General features: G+C 46.9%; 1 protein-coding gene across 2 annotated transcripts in view; it reads right to left on the reverse strand.

The window, feature by feature from the left end:
- Nucleotides 1–24,242, reverse strand: part of LOC147216578 (serine/threonine-protein kinase PAK 3) — a 30,784-nt gene extending 6,542 nt beyond the window's left edge. The window contains exons 1-8 of one of the 2 annotated variants that reach the window (XM_086177436.1): nt 24,050–24,242; nt 7,067–7,260; nt 6,874–6,974; nt 5,822–5,975; nt 5,696–5,733; nt 3,641–3,703; nt 1,384–1,542; nt 1,137–1,311 (exon numbers count right to left, since the gene is read on the reverse strand). In XM_086177436.1, the coding sequence (XP_086033562.1) occupies nt 1,137–1,311; nt 1,384–1,542; nt 3,641–3,703; nt 5,696–5,733; nt 5,822–5,975; nt 6,874–6,974; nt 7,067–7,238 (862 nt within the window). In that variant the 5' untranslated portion in view covers nt 7,239–7,260; nt 24,050–24,242. The remainder of the gene's footprint in view (nt 1–1,136; nt 1,312–1,383; nt 1,543–3,640; nt 3,704–5,695; nt 5,734–5,821; nt 5,976–6,873; nt 6,975–7,066; nt 7,261–24,049) is intronic. The other variant, XM_086177437.1, reaches the window with a different exon arrangement.

Consider the following 24,242-nt stretch of genomic DNA (forward strand, 5'->3'; position numbering starts at 1 on the left):
TTTTGGATACCCGAAGCACATCTTACCAACAATGGCTCTTTTCTTATACTTGTTAGCAATATTTCACCGGAGCGTTGCATCGGATCAGAGTGCCTCATCCATCACTGCTTTAGACGTATTGACTGTTTCCCCTGACTTTCTACTTTGCACATTTCTAATTCAGGCCGAGGCGTCTCCGCACTGCAACGCACAGCGAACAGGAAGGGCCTCAATAACTTAATTAAATACACTTTGCCAAATTGGATCAAGTTCCCTTTTCCCTCTGAATACAGCGGCGTGCATATGGGCACACACACACACACACACACACACACACAAGCTTACATTACTTACATTCATTATCATTTCTTATTCATGCCATTCTGTATATCCTCATTCATTCATTCATTATCTGTAATGACGATAGAGGGTTGCAGGGGCTGCTGGTTGACCCTGGACCAATCACAGGGCCACATATAGAGACGTACAACCAATCACGGTCTCAGTTATACGTCTGGACAGTGCAGGGTGTCCTGCATGTTTTGCTACTGGAAGACATGAATCCTGCACCACCGTGCCCTTATTTGCTTATACTCTGCTCAAAAAAAAATAAAGGGAGCACAAAAATAACACCTCCTAGATGTGAATGAATGAAATATTCTTTTGAAATATTTTGTTCTTTACATAGTTGAATGTGCTGACATCAACATCACACAAAATTGATGAATGGAACTTTGGTGTCACACTCAAATTTAAAATGTAAAAACACTGCAGGCCGGTTGTTCCCTTTTTTTTTTTTGAGCAGTATATTTATTAGTCTATTTTGCCTTTCTGATCTCAGCCCATTTGCTTCCTGTCTATTTTTGTTTTTGTTTTTTTATTCTTGTCATTGCTATTGTCAATGTTTTTGCTGTCGTTTCATTTTGGTCTATTTTCACTCTCACTGTGTTTGTTTTTTTGTCATTCTGTTTTCCATTCTTATCCTCGATGTTGTTGTTGTTTTTCCTACTGCTGTCATTTATCTATGGATGTCTTTTTGTTGAATTTTATTGTCTTATAACTGTTACGCCGCTGTGACAAAAGAATGGTGATCCATAAAGTCGATCTTAATCTTATCTTTTTTTTGCCCCTCTGGTGCAGAACCCGAGGACACGTACTGAGACGCTCCAGAATCTCCTCATCCGTCATTTTGGACTTCTTCCTCTGGCGGTCGGTGTGGCGGTACATGGTGTTGGACGTGTTCTCCGGCTGGACCTGCGACTCCGGGGGAGTCGGCACCTCCTTGACGGGGGTCGGGGGCTTCGGGGGGTCCATGACGGAGCGGGTGTAGATCTGCGAGAGCGGCAGCGTTACGGGGACGGCGAGGAGGCGGCGAGGGGTCCGCCGGCGGGACGGCAAACTCACGGATTTGGTGTGCTCGGGCCGAGGGGCGATGACCGGGGGGAGTTCGTCATCGTCGTCCTCGTCTTCCTCCTCCTCCTCCTCCTCTTCCTCTTCTTCCTCGTCTTCTTCCTCTGACACGGGCGGAGCGATCGGCGGCTCCGACGATGACGTCTTGGCTCCCTGCGGAGCAGAGGGACACGTCAAGGCCGACGGCAGGTAACCGCCAGCGGCGTGGAGCAAACAAAACAATCCCGATCGTGCCTTTCCGTCTTCGCGACCCCTCCGGGCAGAAACACGCTTTAGATGACGATGTCAGACATTTAAATCCAGATCACGAAGATCGGCATCAGAGACACAAAAAAGGAACGTTTGCCATGAAGCCCGAAAGTGAGACAAGAAGATAGAAGACCGAGCAAATTTATATCTCTCTAAGTCAACATGTTTCTAATAGATGAGAGATGAGATGAGATGAGAACAACTTTATTTATCCCGAAGGAAATTGTTGGGCCAGAGTTTCAAGCAAAAACATAACAATAATAGACAATAGTAGGAAGGAGGAAGAATAAGAAATACAATAAAATATAAATTGTCAAGGTTAAGGCTATCAGTGTTTTAAGGTCTTAAGTACAAAGGTCTGAGATCTAGATTACTGTTATGTTAATGTAAACGTTTGCAATCGTGCCAAAACGGTCCAGTCAATAATTTATTTAGTCAAAGTCCAACACATCAACAAAATCTACATAGATTTGTTTAAATTATGTGGACCTATAGATTTATTTTATTTTATTTTTTGCTTGTTACTGTCTGTTCTTTGCATGTTATGCTGCTGCTGCCCGATAACTTTCAATAATAATACATCTCATCTCTCATGTTTAATTATACATATATATAATATATATGTATGTATATATACATATACGGCGTCGCCATGTTATTACTTCTGTATGGTTTTGGGCTTTTTTTTTTTTCTTCTTTTAATTGCAGATAAATGTTTCTTTTCCAGGCGAAGCCGTCACCGACGCCGCGAGGAGACGCTGCACAAAGACGGTAAGTCTGGCGTGGAAACCCGAAATGGTTCTCCGGCTCATTTCGTACCGCTAGTCGTAGCCGTAGCTAACCGGGCGCGGAGAAGTGGGATCTATCTTTTCATCTTCCTGTGACGATCATGGCAAACGGCGTGAATCCCTCCGAAGGGAACAGAAAATACCTCAACCTGCCGCGATCGTTCGGCGCGGCGCTTTACGTCAGGGTCTCGTGAGAAATCAAACGTGGGTGTGAAAAGAAAAGAGTGAGGTGCCATTCGGGCGCGGGGGGGGGGGATAAAACGGGGGTCAGGTGGGCCGCGAGCCGGCGGTGTCTTCGCCGAAGAACCCGACCCCCCCCCCCCCAAAAAAACAAAACATGCCGCGACATTGCAGTGGCGTGCAATGTAGCCATGGACTGCAGACGCCTTGGAAATGCGACAGTGTGATTAAATTGCCTCAGACGTGTTTATTGAGCCCAATACGCAGGCTTTATCCCCCCCCCCCCCCCTCCTCCCGCCCTCCTTCCCCTCGCCTTGATCATCTTCCTCTTATGGAATGGAAAGGCTTCCTCCATTTTCAGTCCCGTCATGCATAAATGAAGCGGCGGCAGCTTAGCTGGAGTGATTAAAGGGAAAGTGTCTGGCTGAAGGAGAGTCCCAGTCCTTCATTCAGACGTGAGGGGGCCTCTGACCTGCTCCGGGGGGGGGGGGGGGGATGGAGACGGGGGGGAGGGAGGGGAGGGAAGGGCCGGCCCGGCCCGAGACCGCAGTGCAGAAATGAGCGTCTGGCTATCTGTGATCGGTGCCATGTGTTTGTCTCCCAGAGCCATGCGGTAATGTCTGCGACGGTGATGGAGTTACAGGTTATGTGGATCCAATTCAGGAGGGAGCATGAACGCACACATGCAGCCGGACAGTCATCACAACCCTCCGTGGCACGGCGTCCCCCCCCCCGACCCCCCCGCCCTCCGATGACGTCCATTGAAAAATAACGGCGACACGGAAAGATTAGCATTTTAGCCATTAGCATTAGGCTAACGGATCCAAACTCCCCCCCCCCCCCCCCCCCCCTTGGTATTTCAATTTCAATGCAGAGAGTGATGATGCCTCGAAAATAAAAATGGAAAAAAGTAGTCGGAAGCATTGTCTGCGCTAGTCGGTGGGCTAAAGTGAAGCTAGCCGGCCTAATAGTCGGCCCATCTGGAAGAAGCCAATGCAGAGATACATCATGTGGAAAGTAATGTGAGGAGTTACCTTGTCAAATAACGCGCTGCAGGTTCTAAGGCTGACGGGAGGCCCAGATGACAGCAGTCGGTTCTGAATGTGAAGGTTGAAAATGGGAGGATTTACTCAAAACAAAAACCCACACAGTGTTTAAGAGGAAGTGGACTCGGAGGGGAAGGGGGGGTACGGGGGGGGGGGGGGGTTAGGGGTACGCCGCAGAGGGACGGACATCGGGCTGGGAAACATCCCCCGACACTCAGCGCGAGGGGAGGGGAGGGAAGGTTAGCGACTGTCTGCCCCGCTCGGACCCGCCAGATAAAACACCAGCGCCTCGGTGAAGCCCTGCTTCATGTCAAGGTTCTGAAAATGAGGTCGGAGACGCGAACACTCGGGGACCCCCCCCCCCCCCCCCCCGTCCTGCCCCGCACACAGGAAACCAAACAGTTGTGCTAGTTATTCCCGCTAAGTAAGCAAATACTCGGGTGGGTTTTCTTGTTTTTTTTTTTCCTTTCTGTGTTCCATCACGCGGTGAAAAACCGAAGAGAGCCGTCCGAAAGCTGCAGCTGCAGCTCGTCCCCGAACGTGAAGGAGCCCCCTTTTTACACGGCAACGATGCTACACTGCATCGTGGTTACCATGGATACCAGCTTCAACCAATCGGCACGCTTTTGGGACGGGACGGAAAAACGTCCCGACCCGAACCGAGTTCTTAACCGTTCCCGTTCGACGAGAAAGTCCACGTCTGGTCGGGATGAACTTCACGTCCCCGTCAGTCGCACCTTCGGACACCGGGAGGAACTTCACGCTCTGTCGTCACGGCAACCGCCTCGGCCGAGAAGACAGAACTGATCTCCGTGTGCGAAGCCGTGGAGCTGCCGCCTTATCAGAAACAGACCACTCCCTTCTGGACTGGTTCGGATATCTTCTGGGACGATACGGAAACAAAACCTCCATCGCGCAAATAACCTTCTCGACCGACTCCCATCGGCGGAGCGATGCTCATCTCTCGTAGCGCCGGCGGACCGTCTCCAACGCCGGGGCCGGAAAAACAAATGATCTGATTTTCCCGGACATTCGGGGGGGTTTTCACTGGATCCTCGTGGGAGTTTGAAAGATCTGAATCTGATCCAGGTCCTCCTGGACGGGAGGGGAACGGAGGAAGGAGGGGGGGGCGAGGTTTTATCGTGAAGCCCCGCAGCCGGAGCCGAGGGTCGGCGCCCCGCCGAGACGACCCCGAGCCGAGATGGCGTGAAAGAAACGCAGCCTAGCGCCGCGCCGGCTCGGTGTGGTCCGCCCGAGGCGGCGCAGAAAACCCCCGCCCAGCTTCGCCCGGTCGAAGCCAGGAATGAGGTCAGCGTAGCGGGAGTCCTCCTCCGCGCAGCTGAGCCTCCGCCGAAGCTCGTCTCGGGCTTTTTCAGAATCCGGCTAAGTAGATCGGGGGGGGAGAAAAAAAAAAAACAAAACAATGAAAGGCGGCGGCTTGTGTCGAACCCCCCCCCCCCCCCCTCTCGTTTTCCGTGCGAAGCGACCGGCGTGTTTGCAGAATTCGGCGAATCGCACGGCAGCGGGAGCGCGCACGTTCCTGCCCATTCATGGAAGAAGCGATGTTCCGTCGGAGAGGCGAGGTAGATTCACGTCCTGCTGCTTCACGGCCAGGAAAAGAAAAACCACGAGACGCCACTTACCTGCAGGACAGGAACGGCTCGCGATAAAGGCCTCCTTGACAACTTTAAATGCTAGCTTGTTTGTTTTGTAGGTCGTTTTCCACTCTTACCGCAGAGCTTCCTCACTCAGAAATAATGTTTAAGTGCTAAAAGGTGATTTACTATTTGGAAACATTAACTTAACTAGTCGTAGCATTATCTTTTTTCCCCTATCATCATCATCGGCTTGCCATTTTGGTCCTTTTGGCCCTGCTCCTTTTTTTCCATACCTTTTTTTCAGAGAATTCCATCTTGCGCTTTGAAAGAAACACATTTTATTTACAATAAAATCTAGCGTCGAGGAACCGTCGATGTGTTTTGTCCGTGTGCGATCGTACCGGACGTGACGGACGTGAAGGTCTGCAGACGGAGTTGGACTCACCAGAGTGTTTGCCGCGATGTATCCGTGCGCCGATTTGTCTGAAACAGAGGGAGAGCGTGTGTTTACCGAGGCGCTCGCCGGCTCGCGGTTTTTGACGCAAAACACACGGCGCGTCGCTCTGCGAACCTCCCGAGGTGAAGCTCATGTACTTCTGGTTGTTGACCGTCTCCTTGGAGTCGTAAAACTTCAGAACGTCCAGCACGGCCTGCGGGTTCTTCTTCTGCTCCAGCTTGGTGATGTTGGAGGTCTGCAGGAGTCGCGCCCATTGCTCCGGGATACCCTGCACACACACACACACACACACACACACACACAGAGCGTCCATATGAGCTGTGCGCTGAGAAGCCTTACACCGAAGCTAAGTTGCGTTTGCTTTATTGCCATGGCAACAGCCACGCATGCCGCAGGTGTTTGTCGCCAGAATGCCAGCGTGAAATATTGAGCCGCCGTTCGAGCATCTTTTTTTCTCCCCGGTGACGCCGGTCCTCCGGCTCGAGGGCGTCGGACCCGCAGAACCTGCTCGGCGGCGCGCGGCGAGCCTGACGGATCTGCAGAAACCTGTTGCGGATAGACGTCGGAGGCTGTTTTTGTTGGACTAAAGAAGAACTTCCCGAGTACCGAAACCCTCCTCCATAAATCACAGCCTCTCACCTCCAGCTTTTAGAATTCCACTTTGAGTTATAAACCCTCCCTCCGCCCCGTCCTTGAAGCGGTCGGAATTCTGCTTCTCATTTCGAACGGATCCGAGTTCCCCGGAGGGCTGCTTGTTTTGTCAGCTGCGGTTTTCTTCTTTTTTTTTTTTTTTTTTTAATGCCTTAATTTATCCAGAATTCGCGGTATATTAGAAGGCCGAGAATATCGGCGAGGAGCCGCGTGTCACGGAGTTCACCGAACAAGCTGCTCTTTGTTACGGAGCTAACGGAGGAGAATGAGCGCTCAGAAGTCACGTTGGCGTAGAAAACGGGGTTTCATCAGGGGAACTTTATTTTGACGTCTTTCGACCACAAGATCGTCCCCTTCGGTGGTGAAACCTCTTGTTTTTAACGTCGCGGTTCCGGCAGAATTTGTCACCTCCTTCTTTGAAAATTCTGTCGGAGCCGCGACGACCGATGTTTCGCCGGTCGCGTTAAACTTTGGGGATCGTGGTCCTGGATCTTCTCCGGCAGGGAGACACTCACCGTGAATTCTCCCGTGACGGCGTCGAAGCCCACGTGGATGGTGTGTTCAAAGTCTGAGGGAAGCGAGATCTCGGGGCGCTCCTTCTCCTTCTTCTTGTTCGCTGCAGGAATCAAACAAACAGGATTAAGAGGTGATTTATCGATGCGAGTGTGTGTGTGTGTGTGTGTGTGTGTGTGGAGGGGTGGTTCTTACTCTTGTCTCCCCCGGGGAAGATGGAGCGCAGGCGGACCTTCTTGTTCTTCTCTTCCGGAGCCATGGGTAGCGGTTTAGAAGCGTGATTCAGCGATGAAGAGTCTCGGGAACTACTGTTCATTCTCAAGGGGGGGGCCGGTGGTTTCTCTTCAATATCGACACTATCAGACATCTTTAGGAGCACTCACAATGTCCTGAGAGAGAGAGAGAAGCAACAACCTTAGCGTCATCCGGGTTTCTTTTTGAGGAGATCCCGTATTCTCAGCGGGTCGGGCTCGGGTTCGACCGATTTGTAAAATAAAAAGCGTGACCCACATTTATTCCGCCGCTGAGGGTTCCCGCAGCAGCAGCGCGGTCTTTCCTCTCCGGGAGCGCTGGCCTATTTCGGCTGTCCGGTAACACGACCCGCGCTGGATACGCGTCCGGACAATCCTCATTAAATGCATCTTTGCCGCCCCGGTTTTCAGCGCGCAGAGCTGACAGTTCACGCGTGGATTAAAACGGCCCGAAAAGATCCTCGCAGATCCGTCCCGCGTCTTAAACCCGGCTTTGCAGCGGCTCCCTTCCGGTCCCGCCTGCAAAAAACCCCAGAGGAAAAGGACGACCTTTGACCCCGGAGATGTTCGGCTCCTAGATTCCCGGCAACCCTGCAAACCCATCGTCGCCGAGCCCCCCCCCCCCCCCCCCCCACGAGTTCAGTTTATTATATAAACGCAAACTACAATGTGCACGATTCGTCTGGTGATTTATTTATATGCTCCGCTCAAAAAAATAAAAGAGAAAACTAGAATATCACCTCCTAGATGTGAATGAATGAAATATTCCTATGAAATACTCTATTCTTTACAAAGTTGAATGTGCTGACAACAAATTCCCACAAAAATGATCGATGGAAATCAAATATATGAACCCATGGAGGTCTGGATTTGGAGTCGCACTCCAAATGAAAGTGGAAAGTGGAAAAACACACCAACGTTGATGTCATGTGGACACTTTCACACAAGTGTGATTGTCTTGGAGCTACACTGTGTTGTTAAAGTGTTCCCTTTATTTTTTTGAGCAGTATATATAAGAAATGATCAAGAAATAATAGAAATAATATATCAAATAAAAAAAAAAAAAATATATAATATAAATATAAATATATAAATATAATATATAATATGTATATACACATATATAATTTTTTTTTTTTTTATTTAATATATTATTTCTATTATTTCTTGATGTTCACAATTTTGATACTGTTACCTCATGTTCCTTGGGGACAAATAATGTTTTTATTTGATATTTTATTCTGATATTAGCAAGCTTCAGAAACTGACAAAGGCCAGGAATTGCTGATCGTGCTGCAAAAAAAAAACAAAAAAAAGCAAACAAATGAGGGACACAAAACAGCAACACAGCAAAGATCCGGATGAGATGGTTTCAAATATATACTGATTTATCAGCGCGCGTAAAGGAGATGACGGTAAATGAAGCTGGCGAACCCTCCGTCCTTCATCCTCTCCTCGCCATCGTCCTCCTCCCCGCGTCCGTCTTCCGTGCAGCCGTCGCAGCGCCGCGTTACGAGTCGGCCTCCTCGCCGCCTCGCCCCGAGGCCCGTCATGTGACTCGCAGCGCCGCCGTCCCGGAAAGCGGGCCATCTCGGCGCAGACCTACATTAGCGGACGAAGCTCCGGCTCGCCCCGACCGGTCACGCGTGTGCTTTCGTCGCCCGCCTTCCTCACATTTATTTTTTTTTTTTTTACGTAAGCGCCCCGTGCACAGGACGGGCCCGCGATCGGTTACACCCGGCTCTTTGTTAGCGTCCAAAAATAAGCGTTTTCCAGCGGAGGAGTCAGAGATGCAACATGATAAGGAGTCATGATTAAATCAGATGTTTCTGCAGAGGCGGAACCGTTACGCAACCGGCCTTCCACGTCATCTCCGGAGCGTCGGCCCATCGGAGGAGTTTATCCCATTGAACGCTCGTCAAAGAATAGAAAAATTTTGAGGGTTAATTCATCATTAAACCAGGTTTCGTGTTTTCCCATCGCCGACACGCCTCCCGGGTTGTTTTGGCCGCCGGCGGTGTTTTTTCCGGGCCGCAGGTGAAGCGCGTCGCTTAATGGAAACCGTGAGAATACGGCGGGACGCTGGGGAAGAAGAACGCGATCTATAATCTGCTCTGATTTACCTTCGATCAGCAACATTAGGAACCCGAGGCGGAGGGAAGGCTCTCTCCCTGTCGGCGCTCGTACATGAAATGCGTCGGACCGTTCAGACGGAGGTTAAAAACAGTGTGACAGAAATGGGAACTCCCAAACCCTTTCTCTCCGACGCTCCGGGGCTTCGGCGCCGGCCAGAAAGAGAGAAAGAGCGAGATGATATTTTCAAGCGGAGGTACATGAAGATTAGGCCTTCTTGAAGGTTCTTCCTCCCCCAAGCTTTGCTGATAAAGAAAACCTCCCTCCCTCTCCCTGCAGTCTCTCCGGGACGGGGGGGTCGGAGGCCGCCGCAGCTCACATGACGTTAGCCCAGACAAACGCCGCATTCATCTTGTTAGCGTCGACGTACGTCCTCGCGAAGAAGGAAAATAAAATGTTGTTCCATTGGGAAGTAGTTGAAATTAGCCGTTGGCTACCTCAGACAGCTAGCCAGCCAATCATAGCAAAGGAAAATGGGTCTCCGATGAACTTCCTCCTTGTGTTTGCTCTGCAAGAGGAACCCAAGAGGAACCCCATGCAGATACTGGAGCGTGGAGACGCAGGGACCTTCTCGCCGCGTGAATGAGGAAACCCGCCCGGCCGACGCCACCGGTGGTTAATTTCATCAAAGGGGGGATTTAAAGCTGGGAAAGTGAGCGGTGATGCAAGCGGCGGTAAGCTAGCAGCCAGGAGCCGCTCGCCGCTTCGCGCCGGCCCTCCGAGCTCTAATGAGCAGAAGATGCCGGCGGCGTTCGTTCGACTTCACATAAATCGGGGGAGAACGTACGTCTTCACTTTGTACGCCGACAAGCGGCGGGTTGAAAGGTTGCCAAAGCGCTCGCGCTTTTAGCTTAGCATTCACATCCCGTCCCACGCCGATCCGCACAAAAGAGAAAACCCAACGGCGGCGGCCGGCAATCCGGCAAACTTCAATTTTCTCTTCATCTAGACCTCCAATTCCCTCCTCTCATCTCCTCTCTCCAGAACATGGACTCACTCCTGATCCTCCATCCTGGTCACTCCCAAAGAGAACCTTCTCTTCATGGCTTTTGGTCAGTGTCTGTAGAGCATCTCACCATGTTTCTTCCACCCGTCCTTTCATTCTGACCTTCTATCTCCGGGTAAATACAAATATGTAGGTGTGAATGTTCCCTCTGTCCAAAATCATGCAGGAGCTTCAGTGGAGACCCTGGTCGGACGTGTGGATGAAAATGAGGATTTCGATATTAGACCTCGTCTGAAGAGACGAGATGTACTTGGATGCTTGGGCAAGGCGGTGACGAGCTGAAAATACATGTAAAAAAAAAAAAAAAACTCTGAGGTGTAAAAGTATGATCTTAAAAAAATAATAATAATAAAAAAATATAATATAATAAAATAGATAAATAAATTTATGATAAAATAAAATAAAAATATTAAAAAAATAAAAAAAAAAAACAAAAATGGAATTTAAAAAAACATCTACATATTTACTTATATACGAGAATAAATAATGACCTTGTTTTGTTGTTCTTTTCCTGGTTCCTCCTCTGCATATATATTCTTTTTCAAATCTTCTAGGATTGGTCGTATTGACTTTATGTTCAGCGTCAGTTCTTCAATGTTTCTGATCAATAATGCTCAGTTCCATCTCTTTCCATATATTAGGAGTATCTGTTTTTTGGTGCCCTATCTCTGAACAAGAAGAAGAATAATATACATTTCATATTCTGTAACACCTGGTCCCGAGGTAGGAACATAAATACCTTCTCAAGGTCGGTGTGTTTAATTCACGATGGCCAACGGGTGTGAGGAATCACAGAATCACCTTTAAAAAAGGCGCCCCTAAATATTTGTATTCCGAAGAAGAGCCGAACGTGGCTCGAAAGATCACGCTAAGATAAATCTTTGTGCACGTCAATAGATGACGCGAGGATGAGAGGGTGAACGGTTGCCGTGGGGATGGTTTTATGTCAATAAAACGGTACAATGGTTGTGTATCTATGAAGGGGTGAATAGTTTTATCTCTAAGTTTGCAAGTGAACGGTTGTATTTCTCTAAATGACGCGTGAATGAAGGAGTGAAGGGTTTTATGTCCATAAGACGTGAATGAGAGGGTGAAAGGTTGTGTTTCTATGAATGGGTTTATAGTTTTATGTCTATATATTCCTTGTGAATGAAAGGGTGAACAGTTGGTGTAAACTAAGCTTCTCGACCAATAACAGCCCGGATTCAGGCCGAGCGCTATCGCTAATGAATGAATGTTTTACAAATTTGGTTAAATCTGGTTTATTTTCAAACCTTCTCTCGCTGAATTCCACTTTTTATCTGCCGGGATTTTTTTCCTCTCGCCGCTTTCCGATTGAAGCGTTTGTTTTTGTATTTTCCTCCTGATGTCGGAGCTCGTGAATCCGATCCCGCCGTCGGAGGGTAAATAAGGCGGCGGTCTGCGGTCGCGGCCGGGAGGATCCGTTTAACCGGTCCGGTCCGGCGCCGTGATCGCAAATCTGTAACTGTAGTTTGCTGCCGGTGTTTTTCTGTCGGCGGCCCTGCCGAGGAGGGGGTTTGGCGGTGGAAGACGGGCCGATCCTTCGCTCGCGTGAAACGCCGACCTATTTACGGCGCGGCGCTGACGTCCCCACGGGCCTGAACGGCGCTGAAATCAAACCCTGCCTTTCCTGCTGAGAGGCAGGAAATGGCGAATCCACACGCAGGGAAAACGTATAGAAGGTATACTTATTAAAAAAAAAAAAAGCAGACAGTTGGTCATTGTCATTTGTCCTTGTTAAACAGCAGGACGGCTGATGGGAAACCCAGACTTGCGTCTTCGACATGAAATAAAATGAAAGAATACTGTACTTTTTGCACTATATTGCACACGTTTTCTCCCAAATCGCCTTATGTATGAATTCCTGTTGCGCTCGCTGACCTCCAACCAGTTTTATGCGCTCAAACATTCGTCAAAATGTTTTAGTGTTTCGTGTTTTTAGCGCCGAAGCTACTCGGTTCCATTGACTGTGGGAGCGTTTCCGCCTGAGGACGGCGAGTTAAAGCGGATCCCGGGTTGGTTATGGGTTGTAATGTTAAATAACTAATGATGTGGCGCTGGAACACAACGTTGTCCAAACCTCACGCTAACTTCACCTGTCCGCTATCGCTGGCAACCATCGACCAATCAGAGAACAGTACGAACTCCGACGCTTTTTGTAAAAGCGGTGCTGCGCTTGGACGGGAAATTACCGAGGACCCCCAAAAATGGCACCTGTTAAGAAACTCGCTGATGAAACGGAATTCAAACTCAGTTAAATAATTCAACATGAATGAATCAATGGGATGAAAACCCACTGTTTTGTTTGACTTTTTATATCATATATTTTATCCCGCGCCTTAGAAGGAACGCATTTAGTTGATATTGCGCTGATATTCCACAGACACGTCGGTAAATTAACGGGAGCTTGATTAAAACGAGGTTGTAAACACAATTAGAAAAGCGTGAACGGGGTGCAGAAACACACAACATCCAAGATCTTATCGATGATTAATGATATTAGAAATACAAAGGATTATTCGTAAAACAGGGACAGATTAGTGAGGAATATTTAACTTGCGCTGGTTTTTGTTTTTCTTATAAGGTTTCAAGCAACCGACCCGGAGGCTCCACGCCGCCCCTTACGTGAACCCTTCATTTGACACAACACACACACACACACACACACACACATAAGGCAGACATTTCCTCCAGACATTTCAGCCCTGCTAAAGAGGCGCACTGTCAACATGTTGTCGCGCAGACGCGAATCCGCGCGAGATGCGGCGTGGACGGCCCTCGGTGACCCCGAGGAAGAAGGCGGGGCTTAACCCGCGACGGCCACCTGTCAATCACAGGGCACGCGGACACGCGCGGCGACGTTTTTTTTTGGGGGGGTTTGGCGTCCAGATTTGAGTTCGGAGGGAGCGGGATGAAAGTTTGAAACCGACGTAGCCGCCGCCGTCCGTGAAGTGGCGTTTAAAGACGACGTCTAGCTCGCCGCTAGCGGCTAGCTAGCCCAGAGAGAATGGCGAACGTGGACGGACAAGGCGGTGGAAGACGGGACGGTTTGATGGTTTTAAAAAGAGGTGCGACTTCACTCCGGCCATAAATGAAGTTTAGACATAAAGTGGAGTAAAATGTGCATGTTACATTTAGCGTAGCATCGTAGCATTTAGTTATAGCGAACCAAATGGAAAACTCCCCAAACTGGCATCGTCAAGAAATTCAACCAATTTATTTCTTTTCATTCTCTTTTATGACGTGTCCTTATTTTTGAAACATAATTTGTTTTTTATACATTTTTATGATTTAATAAAAAAAAGCAGGGGTTTGGAAGGGATTCAATTAATACATTTCAATTAAAAAATTGTTAAAAAAAAAAAACCTTGCCGCCGAAGCGGAACCCAGAAGCATCTGCCCCGAGTCGCCAGCGGTGACTATAAATACAACTTCCTGTTTGTCAAAAAAACACTGAACTGAAACTAATCAACTCAGCCGCCGAGCCGAAGCCTCTTTGCGAAATTAAGTTTGCCGTTCCACATCGAGAGGGGAAGCGTTTTAAAAAACAAAACGCGTCGCGCCAAAATCCGCCAAGTTTATCATTAGCCGATTGGTTGGGAGACAAAAACGGGGACCTCGACGGGTTCCTTAATGTTCCTTAATGGATGGAAACCAAGCGACGGATGAATATCGTCGATATTATTCCCGTCAAATGTGAGCGAACGCTAGCCTGAGCGCGGAACATGTCCGACACCCTGTTTATTATAATGAGCCAGCGGCGTTTGGCTGACGAGAGCTCTGCTTGTGAAAGTACCTTTCGCCTCCGCGATCATCCGCCCAAATATTCAAATGCACTCCCGGCTTCTATTCTCGGGCCGACCGACCGCCTCGGGCACGGTCGCAAATAGAAAAAAAAAAAGCAGGATGTTAACGCCGTTTAATTGTGTCCGAATAAAAGGCGTGTATTCGGTCAGAATACGCCAACTGGAGCGTGAGCGCGGGACGGATCCACGCGTCACCGTCCATTCACGCCGACCTGCCGTTTCCTCGCCGTCAGGCTGCATTTTGTTTTTCTTTGCCAGGAAAAAAAAACAAGAAGCATCTCTAACTAGTGGCGTGCTATTATTAGCCGCCCTGCCAGATGTCTGCGTCTGATCGGTCGCTCGATCGTCGTTGTTTTCCTCCGCGGTCGTCATGAAAACGTTTGTCGTAAAGCCGAGCGACGCGGCTCACACACACGGCGGTGACTTATTTCACCTTGTGTGTGTGTGTGTGTGTGTGTGTGTGTGTTTGTTGCGCTGTTCTGTTTCCATGCACAAACGGCACAAAGGACTCTACGGCCATGAAAGTAGGTCAAGTTACAAAAGCCTCTGCAGAGGGTGTCGGGGGTAAAAACAGTTGTGAGTAAAGTCCAGCGTGGGACCGGCGACCCGCCGAACTCGATCTGACCGCCTCGATGGAAATCAAAATAGCGGTAAAAAATAAAAGTTTATGATAGTAATAAAAGAGAAAACAAATTGTTTCTGTGGCGCTCCAGAAGGTCCCTGGTTATCATATGAGGAAGGCGACTTTGTTTACCATCACCGGTCGGACGCCATGTTGGATCGTGCTGCGTTTGTTTTCTCTGATTTGTGTTGTTTTTTTGGAAACATTTTTCCCCTGTTACGTCTTCTAGGCATAACTTTTTTTTTTTTAGGATTATTTATTTTTACTATAAACGTTTTTTATGTCCTCGATCAGGGGTCGGCAACCCGTGTCTCGCTTTGTCTTTTGAAAATAATGAGCAAATATTTAATAAAAGTGAATTTTATTTCAGTTTGTTCATTTAAAAAATTTTGAAAAAAAAAAAATTAAATAAAATTTATTCATTTAAAAAAAAAATTCGCTAATTTTTGTTTGCAATTTATTTCTCTTTTAGTGTTTTTTTGCAGTATTTGAATTTTTTCGTGATGAAATAGCCATATTCTAGCCTAAGAAGAGAGAAAAACGGTAAAAAATATTGTAAATTTGAAATAAAATTATTTTTGTAAAATAAATAAAATTCAAAAACAATCGCAAACTGGCTTTTGAAAATAATGAGCAAATATTTAATTAAAGTGTATTTAATTTTAGTTTGTTCATTTTTAGAATTTTTAAAAATAAAAAAATCCAATAAAACAATTGAAATTTGAGGATTATGGTGATCTTGTAACATCTAAATAAAATGAGTTAAATATTTTTCTGGCACATGCCAGTAAAAAAAGCAGCATTTTTGGTTATTTAAATTGATTTATTTTTTATTTCATAATACAAGGACTCAAATAAACATTCAGTATTTTGCACCAAAGTAACCTTTAACTCAATGTTTTTTAGTCAGAGCTCAAAATTTAATGAAAGTGTATCTTATTTTAGATTGTTCATTTAAAAATTTTTAAGAATAAAAAAATTCAATTAAATAATTGAAATTCGATGATTATGGCGATCTTGTAACATCGAAATAAAACGAGTTAAATATTTTTCTGGCACATGCCAGTAAAAGGACAACATTTTTGGTTTTCTTTTGATAGATCATATAAGTTTTTTGTTTTTTTTTCATGATACAAGGACTCAAATAAACATTCAGTATTTTGCACCAAAGTCACCTTTAACTCAAGGTTTTTTTGTCGGAGTTCAAAATTCAATTTCAGTGTATTTTATTTTAGTTTGTTCATTTTTTAAATGTTTAAAAATAAAAAAATTCAATAAAATAATTGAAATTTGAGGATTATGGTGATCTTGTATCATCTAAATAAAATGTGTTAAATATTTTTCTTGCACATGCCAGTAAAAGGGCAGCATTTTCGGTTTGCCGTTGGTGGATCGTTTAATTTTTTTATTTTTTATTTTTTTCATAACACAAGGACTCAAATAAACATTGAGTATTTTGCTCCAAAGTTACCTTTAACTCTTTTTGGCGGAGTTCAAAATATTTCGTCGCGCACAGAAATGCCACTTCTTTAACGCATTTCATTGATTTTTTAAAAAAAGCAACACATATATTGTTTATACATTGCATAAAAACAAATAATGTTACATGCCATGTAAATTCATTTTAATTCCCACTGTAGGAACGGAATTCAAACGCAAGTCAGGGACCTCCAGCACTTTGTTTTCTTTGTTGATGATGCCTTCAGGTTTCAAACATCTGTAGAGTTGAGCGTCGTCAGAAGGCGGCGACCTTGAATATTAAACATTTAACTGGTTTTCGGCTCCAGAACCCACGAGCGGACGCACGTTCCTGTTGAACTGTGATTTTCCCTTTTTATATTTCAAGCTCACAACCTTTACTCGGGAAGATTTAAAGGATTCGGGGCGGGGAGGTTGGTGGGGGGGGGGGGATGATGGCGGGTCGATTTTCTTCCCATTAAATAATCCAATCCCCGGGCTCAAAAAGGTTATTGGATAATATTCCCCAAAATTAAAATAGAAAACTGGAGAAAACTGGTTAGTCCAGCCTCCAGGCTCATTTATTCACCACAGCCTACGACCGCCGTGACTCTCATTTTACCCAGACTCCCCTGCTGGGGAGGCTTGAGAGCTCACACTGTCATCTAATATTTAGTTCTGGTGAACCCACTCTCCCTGACACACACACACACACACACACACACACACACACACTGCGGCCTCGCGTCTTAAATATATCAGCGTTGGATTTACGCGCATCTTTCCCTGACAACGTCGAGACGGCAGCTGTGTGAAATCGGAAAATCACGGGACGCGACTGACCCGCCGGCCAACGACCGACACACACACACACACACACACACCGACACACACCCTCTGTTGTGTCTTTTCACAATAAAAGCACGTTGTGATGTGAAGCGGCTTGTTCGGGCGTGACATTTAGCAGAAAAAAATCGACAAAACCGAATTAGCGACTGGGTGTCCATTTCGGAGAAAAGCCTCCGCGACCTCCAGATTTATTGGACGATAAATTGTTTATTTTTATTGAGACGACTGGATCTCTCTCCTCCTGAAAGGAGCTTTTTATTCAAGGACATGTTTGTAGTTTTAAGCCTCGGGGAATATTTCTTCACGAGCGCTCGCTTGTGAAGTTTGTCATTTCAAAGCATCAAGGATTTTGGAAAATGGACGTAAAATTTGAGGTGGATAAACATCGCTGCAAATATCCTATGGTATGACAGTGGACCATCGCTAATTTGTTTTTGCAATTTATTTCTCTTTAGGCGTTTTTTTTGCAGTATTTGAATTTTTTTCATGATGAAATAGCCGTATTCTAGCCTGAGAAGAGAGAAAAACGGTAAGAAATATTGTAAATTTTAACAAAAATTATTTTTGTAAAATAAATAAAATTCGAAAACAATCGCAAACTTGCTTTTGAAAATAATGAACGAATATTTAATTAAAGTGGTTTTTTTTTAGTTTGTTCATTTTTAAAATTTTAAAAATTGAAAAATTAAATAAAATAATTGAAATTTGAGGATTATGGCGATCTTGTAACATCTGAATAAAATGTCTTCAATATTTTTCTCGCACATGCCAGTCAAAGGACAACATTTTTGGTAATTCAAGTTTGTTTTTTCCTTTTTCCAAATGCAAGAACCCACACAAAAATTGAGTATTTTGCCCCAAAGTAACATTTAACTCAACATTTTTCCGTCACTGAGTTCAAAATTTAATTAAAGTGTATTTTATTTTAGTTTGTTCATTTCTAAAATTTTAAAAATAAAAAAATGAAATAAAATAATTGAAATTTGAGGATTATGGTGATCTTGTGCGATTGTTTTCGTATGTTATTTATTTTATAAAATTAGTTTAAGTTAAATTTTACAATATTTCTCACTGTTTTTCTTTCTTCTTAGTCCAGAATATGGCTATTTCATCGGGAAAAAAAAATTCAAATACTGCAAAAAACGCTAAAAGAACGATACATCGCAAGAAATGAATCGCAAAAAAACTAAGATATTTGCAGCGTGATTTTACGTCCACTTTCCAAAATCCTCGATTGTTTTGAAATGATAAATGATAAATCCCTCTCCTCCCATCGCGCCCACGCCAGATCTCACACAGAATAACGACACGCTGTACGAAGCCTCCTAAACGCCCGACATCGACCCAAAACTCCAAAGCAAAGCACGAAAATGCTGACTTTTGCCGAAAAGATAAATGTTAAACAAAGACAGAAGTTTTTCCCAAGTTGGCCGCCATTACAGCATCAACCAATCTACAGTTTATTAGGAAGACGGCGACCTTAAGCTTCAGTAAAACGGGTGGCGACCAGACAAAACATGTTAATTCCTAGCAAAGCTACTTTGCTTTGACATTTCTAGGCCGTCACATTTCCTAACCCGGGGATTCATCCAAAAAATCAGAAACCCCGACGCTCCACGCTCGCAGAAAAGCTTGAATGACAACACTTCTTCTTTCCGTAAATAACTAACCAATGACACAAGCGTTCTGGGACACCCTACTAGTTAAAGTCCTGCCCGGAACGGCGAGAAAGAAAATGATGTCATTTCGTCTGCTCATGATGCGAGCGAGGGGCGCCCTTATCGGATAACTGACTTTTCAATGTCACGGAGCGCATTTTCAGCCGCTTCGCCGCCGGATTCCTGGAAAATGGTTTAAACCGCCGTTCAAGGTTTACACAGATGTGATTCAAAGGTGAGCCGTAGCCTCCGGGGCGTCGCTCCAGCTTTGGGTCCGGGAAACCAGGCGGCCGGCGGCTTCCGTTGGTTTTATTTTGAGCCGACCAATCGGGTCGGAGCGCTTCGAGACGGGGGCAACCGTTAACCGGGTCAATGATTTTCGGGTTGTTTCTTTAACCGATAGCCACGGGTTACGAGGGAAGACAAGATAGGCTACTCTTCATCGGACAATTAACCAACTTGAGTACAAAGAACGTTGAACAACATCGACCCGTCGCTGCCGTGGTCAAGATAGTTGATCTTGGTAAAAACGTGCAGGTTTTCATTTGCCGGTAACTAAAGTCTGCTACGCTAACAGCTCAGGTTACCGACTAACCTTGCAGCTACCGTTCTAGCTTCTAGCTACCGTTCGAGAAGAGCAGCATCCTCACTAGATTTGTGTCGAAAACCGCTTGCTTTAGCATGCTAAGCTAACTCATGCTAAGCTAACTGGACAACACAGAATTGGAGTGGATTAAATTGGTAAAATCAAATTGTATGTCGAGCATAGCGCAAAAAAAACATCCACAAAAGGCCCAAGAAAGGTTTTAAAACTAGCCTCTCTGCTAGCAGCTATAGCCCACAGCTGCTAGCACAGGATTAACATGGCTAGCTAACATAGCTGCGTCAGCATTTTATTATTAAAATGCTACATATTTCCAGGGTTACCAGGGGCATCAATCTGCAAATAGGCCACCGCTTGTAAGTTTGGTTTCACCTTATCAATAATGGAGGGGAGAGTCTCGTTCGCCCTATTAATCATGCACGACGCTTCACCAGACGGCCGAGTCAGGCCAACACGGGCGCGGCGTGCTAATCCTCCGCTGTTGTTTGAAGGATTTTTCCATCTCGCCACGGCGGCGGGGATCTGACAGCGCCACGCTAGCTGACGCAGCTGAACGGGTTAAACCGTCCCGGTACTATTAGACTCGGCGGTATTTCCCGCAGACCAAAAAGTTTCCTCGTGCTAAGCTAACGTGAAACGACTCATCTCTTGCGTTCAAAGGTCCCGTTCGAGTGCAAACGGCGCAGCTCCGACTCAGCCCGTCGTTAATAATGCAGTGACAGCAGACAAAGGGCGGGGATAAATCAAACTTATCCTATCGCTCCGGCTCCACCCTTCGGAGCGCCGAAGACGTTGTCAGTCGTGACCTACATCCGCCGAAACCCCGGAAAACACACTCCCGTCCCCGGGATCCTCATTGTTCCGTCGGTGTGGCGCTCGATGTCAGTCCCCGCCTCGTTTGTTCAGGAAAATCGTGACGATAATAATCGTGAGCAACATGGCCGCCTTGGCTCGACGTTGGTTTTTACCTCTAATTTTGATTAGCTCGTGTCATTTTTCTGTTTTCATTTCATTTTAAGGCCCTTTGAGTTGATATTTTATCGCCTCATTTTTCAGTTTGGGCTAAATGTAGCATCTCACAGAAGGTATTCAACCGTGTTTCCACTCCTGTAAGTAAAGAATACAGTAAACCCTTGTTTTTAGCGGGGGTTACGTTCCAAAAAGAACCCGTGATTGGCAAAATCCGTGAAGTAGAAACCTTTTTTTTTTTTTTTACAATAATTAAACAATTAAATACTCTATTATACATCGTTGCTGTCGTCCTTATGTTTTTTTCTTCCTTCTTTATGGAACGAACGGAAGATTCATTCATCCCGTAATGCCGACCTACAGCCGCATAGCTTTTAGCTTCCCTTAGCATGTCCAGAAGTTTAACTTTATCTGCGATAGATAGCATCTTCCGCGTCCTTTTGGGCCCTTTTGTCGCACCAGAGCGTTTTGTCAACATTATGGGTTTTAGAGAAACTCGAAATTGCGAGAGAATTTGTAATGTAAATTTTGCAAGCTGTTTTACGTACGTGTACGTATTAAACTGCAACGTTATTGACGCACAGGTAGAGAAGAAGCGGAGTGACTTTTTAGCCAATCAGAATGCAGAACACGATGCACCGTGCAAATCCGTGAAGTAGCGAAACCGTGAAAAGTAAACCGCGTTATAGCGAGGGGTCACCGTATTACCAATTCTTTCACCGACATGTTGCTTTTGGATTATCGGCGAATAAGAAAAGCCATCAGACGGCGGCGATGTTCTGGACCGGCTATCGATTTGCGCGCCCCGCCTCCGGCGCCGTCTCCAGAGCGTCCAAATCCTCCTTCAAAGGCACTTTCCTCCGTTGTCGTTTCTATAATTACCTCGCGTGTAATAAACTGTCGCTAAAAACGAAACCTCCGCCGCCGCGTCGCCACCAGGAGTGGAGGTTTTCTTCAGGTGGGAGATGTTGGGGTTCAGACTCCTGACCCAGTGAAACTTCTTAAGCTCTTAAACCCTCTGAAACCTCTTCCTCTATCCTTTTATTCTCCCGTCGGCGTCCGTCTGGTCGGACGGTTGAGGATCTCGCGGCGAGGGCTTTAGCGAGACCCCCGCGTCGCCGTCCATTTGCACAAAGAGCCCGGGGGGGGCCAGACAAACACATGTGTGTGTGCAGGGACACACACTAACACGCAGGCCGGCAAGTCTATTCTAAGTAGCAACAGACATCAAGTAGGGAGATTACGCAGGGAGCTGTGTCAATGTGTCAGTGTGTGAGTGTGTGTGTGTGTGTGTGTGTGTGTGTGTGTGTGTCTCACTCCATCCATCTCCCTTGCTTACTCCCCCTCCCCTTATGGGGCAAAATGACCAGATGGCTTCCAATCCTACATGTTAATCCACGACACACACGCCGCAGCCCTGAAACACACCTAACGCGCAACACACCGCCGCTCAGCCCTCAAATGCACACACACACACACACACACACATGCACAAACGGCCTTGCTTGTTTAAAGACGTGAACCAAAACCGAGCGATAACCGGTTCGTCCACATAGGCCCTCCATACACAAGAGGCCTGCTCATGTGTGTGTGTGTGTGTGTGTGTGTGTGTATCATGTTTCAAGAGAGGCTGTGGGACCAGATGAGCTCCTTTTGCTTTTGTTAGCGGAGGTGAGGTAAGAGAGCCGGGCGTGTGTTGGGTTACAGTGGAAACCATGGGGAAGCCCGGAGCTGCAAACGCCGTCGCAAGCAGCCGTTCGGACGCGCTAACAAAGCTAATTAGTCACATAGCAATTTGTGTTTCCATAAAAATGCTATTGTCTCAACAATCAACAATCAAAGAATAGATTTGCTTTTTTTTCTAAGAACAAAATGGCAGTTAATCCCCTTTAAAATCATCCAAACACATGTTTATAGAGGTAATAATAAAAATGATAATAATAAAATGCCCTCCAAAATCCCTGAAAATCTTAAAAAAAAAAATTTAAAATAAACATTCACTGTAAATAATGATCTGTAAAGTATTGAAAAAAAAAAAACATGCAGCAGAATAAATGTAATTACTGCAAATCTATTACATGGTTGTATCAGTGATGCTGCTTCCTAAAAGTGGAAGTAAACTCATCGTTAATATCGGGTGAGATGAGGAGCAACCAAGATGGATCGTTCTGATGTTCTGAAGGTGAAACACCTTATTATCCATGACAGCGCACAACAGAACGCTGTAAATAATTGAAATTGATTCTGTGCTGTCAGTCTGAGGGCCGTCCTCCCGGGTCGGCGAGGGGAAAGGGTTCGACCGTCCGCCGCCAACTTCTCGCCCCCTGGTTGATGTTTGCGGCGTAAACAGCCGCGGAGGAGTTTGGCGTTTATTGTCATTTCAGCGACACGGGACGGAAACGGGACGTCCCGGGATTGCCGTCTTTTTATTTCTTTCGCTAATTCCATTACGGCTTCCGGGAAGTCGACTTGTTTTTGCTTTCGCCGCCGATGATTTCTACCGACCCGAGCGCGGATAAAGTAGAAAGAATTAGAAAACGGGAACGCTCTCGTGCGAACGGCGCCGCTAAGCCTCGGGTTTGTGGCGAGGCTGTCGCCTAGCAACCCTTCATTCGGACTTAAACGATGCATCGACAAGGGGGTTGTGAAAGTGCGGCGGCCCCGGCTCGGAAAACCGATCGGATATCTGACGTCGTCGTCGTCGGACGCCGAGGATTAGCATCGCTATCGGGGCCCGTGTTCGCAGGGGAGCGCCTCCTCCCGCGTCCCCATCCCCCATTTCCTCGTACGTATCATCTCCCGCCCTCCGTCGCCGAGACGACTCCCTCCCTGGCGTCCGTCTTCCACGCGGCAGCCAGACAACAGGTCTCGTCAGGAGGGCCTGCAGCTCGCCGCCCCGACGACGACGACGACGACGACGACGACGACTCCCCCCGTCCTCCCCCTCCCCCCGCACCGAGGAGAGACACCCACCCATCCGTCCGTCCGTCCGTCCTCCCTGCTGTGGAAGAATCCAAGGCGGAATAGCAGAGCTTTTCCGATCCCCCGCCCCCATCCATCCCCCCATGAAGTCAGCTGACCAGATGTTGTATATCTGCTTGTCACTACGGCCGCCATGAAACCGCTGCACACTTTAGAAGAGAGGGGGGTACGTCGTCCCCCCCCCACACACACACCCCGCTCTGTGTGTTTCAAGAAAAAAAAAAAAAGGGGAGTGGGGGTTGGGGGTGGAGGTTTGATTCTACGCAGGCCAAAAGTGAGGCAGAAAACAAAAGAGCATCTGATAGAATATGAGATCTCCATCATCTCTCTCTGCACGCACATCCCCGAGCCATCCAAGCCTCGGGACTACAACCCCCGAAATAGCATTGCCTCCTTTTTGTGTTGCCACTGCAGCTGCTGCATTTCTCTACACACACACACACACACACATACACACACACGCGCGCGCGCACACAAAACGCCATCATTGATCTTAACACCTCCCGGTCAATAAAGATGCTGTTTTCCTTGCATGCAGAGGTGATGCGATGCAGGGGGTGACGAGCGCTATATGCAAGTGTGTGTCTGTGTGTGTGTGTATAAGCACACTAAACACCCATCTGATGCGGGCATCCATTTCCACACACACACACACACACACTGCTGATGAAACAGCTGCCTCCCGAGCATAGGCTGAATGCGGAGCGGAAGAAAAAACACCCCATAAGGCTTACAAAGCACCCCTCTACACACACACACACGCACACACACGTACACACACACACACACGCAGAAAGGGGGGGGGGGGGGGGGGATTACCTGAAATATGTCTTCACATGCTTTGGCTCCGTCCGTCGCCTTTGGGCCCGCAGCTCTGCGCGGTTCATCGCCGGCCGTCCGCTCCTAGTGGCAGCTGAGGGGCAGCGGCGCCATCCCTGCCGTCGGCCCGGTGCCTGACCCTGAACGCAGCTTCGGCTCGGTTCGGCTCGGCTCGGCTCGACTCGGCTCGGCT

Source organism: Fistularia commersonii, chromosome 29 (assembly GCF_037954325.1).
Source record: "Fistularia commersonii isolate RoL2024-O1a breed Wild chromosome 29, RoL_Fcom_v1.0, whole genome shotgun sequence".
Lineage (NCBI taxonomy): Eukaryota > Metazoa > Chordata > Actinopteri > Syngnathiformes > Fistulariidae > Fistularia > Fistularia commersonii.